The 2,768-nt window shown below is 34.4% G+C and overlaps 1 protein-coding gene across 1 annotated transcript; it reads left to right on the plus strand.

Moving 5' to 3' along the window:
- The first annotated feature begins 1,654 nt into the window (after window positions 1-1,654).
- LOC114946247 (uncharacterized) lies at window positions 1,655-2,530 on the plus strand. Its single transcript, XM_029322701.2, has one exon. The coding sequence runs from the start codon at window positions 1,655-1,657 to the stop codon at window positions 2,528-2,530; it is 876 nt and encodes a 291-aa protein (XP_029178534.2).
- The last annotated feature ends 238 nt before the right edge of the window (window positions 2,531-2,768 follow it).

Here is a 2,768-nt window from a genome sequence, read left to right on the forward strand (position 1 = left end):
ATAATACAGCAAATAATATATAATAATATTAAATAAATAATAAATAATATATAACAATATTATATATATATATATATATATATATAATAATTATTAATATTAAGAATATTATTCGGCTCTTGAAATCAACACATAATATATATATATATATATATAATATATTAGCTGTAGAGTCCAACACGATGTTATTGCGAAAATTTATTTTTTTGCTAATTAGCAATTAGTATCTTTTGGTTGAGATCTCTAATTCCCGTGTTTCCTTTTAATCCCCCTGTAAAGCAAGTCGAGAAAAATATCGGTCCGAAAGTCGGCTGAATCGGGAAACGAATCCGAGTCTTTCGCCTGCCGGATGACTGCTCTTACCATTGTGCTTATTCAGACCCTCCGAAACGATACCTCTCTCTGTGCTTTTAACTAAATTACGCCGTTTTTTCAGTTCAGGCGTAAACAAACAATATTAAGTACATTATTCGGCTCTTTCTACTATCTACACATCTCTACTATCTACTATCTACTTTTTACTATCTAAAATCAACACATAATACATATACATACATATATATATATATATATATATATATATATGTATGTTACATACAAACATACATATATATATATATATATATGTATGTTTGTATGTATATATGTATATATGTATATATGTATACAGGGTGCTTCAGAAAGAAAGATACATATTGCAGGAGGTTATAGTATGAACTATTTTGAGTAAAAAAGTTCATATTAACATGTATCCAATTTTCAATAGGTGTGGAGTTACAGCCGTTTGAATGTTACGCATCAATGAAATCTGCCACAAATGAACAAGAATTTAATAATGACTTATCTTTGCAAAAAACTTACAATAATTAATAAAGAGCACATGAAGAATTTACTGACGAAATTTTGAGCTACACATTCTGAGAGAAATTTTTCGGAGAAATTTTTTATTATATTTTCATATATTTTGATATTTAAAAAAAAATTATCTTTTCGTTTGTGTATTAAAAATTATTTTTAGCTTTGTCTTGAGTGATTAGAAGATAATACTGAAAATTAAGCGTATAAATGTCTGGAAAATGAAGAGGTATAAACACTGATCTGACCTATTAATTATTTGTACAATTTTGTCAGTCGATCCTGACACTAATTGTAAAGCTCATACTTAGAACATTGAAAGAGATTAGAGAGACACTTTGAGCTAACATGCCACGCGATGCACATTGAGATATGATTACTCGGTAACAACATTATGCTGGTTATGTTGCAGAATTTCTTTTTAAACGAAAATTTACATTTAAAGAACGAATAGAGATATTTTTTTATATAATGACAAAACATTATCTATTTTTTTTGTAAAAGAAGATAAAATATATATGTTTTTACATACTGTAGTGTATAGATACGCTACTGAGCGAGAAGCGTAAGGCGCACGCGTAGAGGTACACGCGGCAGAAGTAAGCTAGCATGGCTACGAGACGGACACGCGCAAAAGCATATAACTCTCTCTGTATCATATCGTGTAAGAGTAAGCAATAAAGACGTACATATACCTATATAAAAGGATACTACATTTGGCGACGAGGATAAGTCAAAAAAAAAAAAAAAAAAAAAGGAGAAGAGAGTTGAGACAAAGAGGATTAAGTCTAAGAAGAACATGGAAACGACAAATCTGCCGACATTCGACCCGAACACAGAAACGGGAAACGTATACCAAAGATGGACACGTTGGTTGAGGGCGTTCAAGCTGTTCCTGGTGAGCAAAAGAATAGAAGACGACGAGAGAAAGAAAGCAATGCTGCTACATTATGCAGGATTCGATGTACAAGACATTTTCTACGCGATACCGGATGCGGAAGTGGTTGTGGAAGGAGAATCGCAATACACCAAAGCCGTGCAAGTATTGGAAGAGTACTTCAAACCGAGAATGAATACGACTTATGAGAGACACATTTTCAGAAATCTGTCTCAAGGTACCGGGGAAACGATGGTACAATATGTTTCAAGATTGCGACAGCAAGCGAAGAACTGCAATTTTGAGGACGCAGATACAGAAATCTGTGGTCAAGTGATCGAAAAGTGCCATTCAACAAAATTACGCAGACGTTTATTAGAAAAATGCGAGGTTAAACTGAACGAAGTACTGGAGATTGCAAAAACAATGGAAGCCGTCTCGCTGCAGACGAAGGACATAGAAGGTGAAGCGGTGGCTCGCATAACAGACAGAAAAAAACAGGTGAAGACGGGAGTGACGAAGACAACAAATAGCGTCGAATGTTATCGGTGCGGATATAAAGGACACAAATATACAAACGAGAAATGCCCAGCGAGAGAGAAGACCTGCAGTAAATGTGGAAAACAAGGACATTTCGCGAGGGTTTGCAAGACAAGGATGGAGACAACTGACAACAACTACAAAAAAAACGGACAGAAAAAAAGGGTTCGACGGCTCGACGAGAGGACAGAAGAAGAAGAAGGAAGGGAGCACGCGTTTGGCCTGAGGAGAGAAGAAATTGGCGTAACGAACTATTAACATTTTTATTGATGTATCGGTCAACACCACACACAGTTACAGGAATATCCCCCGCAGGACTATTGTTTAAAAGAAAGCTAAGAACGAAAATTCCGGAAATTAACGATAAGAGTGAATTTGTAGAAGCAGAAATTAGAGAACGCGATAGTTGGTTAAAAGAAAAAGGAAAACAATATTATGACAAAGTAAATAGAGCCAAAGAATGTGATTTAGGTCAAGGAGATCGTGTATTAGTTAG

This window comes from Nylanderia fulva, unplaced genomic scaffold (genome assembly GCF_048542155.1).
Source record: "Nylanderia fulva isolate GAGA-0341 unplaced genomic scaffold, ASM4854215v1 Scaffold185, whole genome shotgun sequence".
Lineage (NCBI taxonomy): Eukaryota > Metazoa > Arthropoda > Insecta > Hymenoptera > Formicidae > Nylanderia > Nylanderia fulva.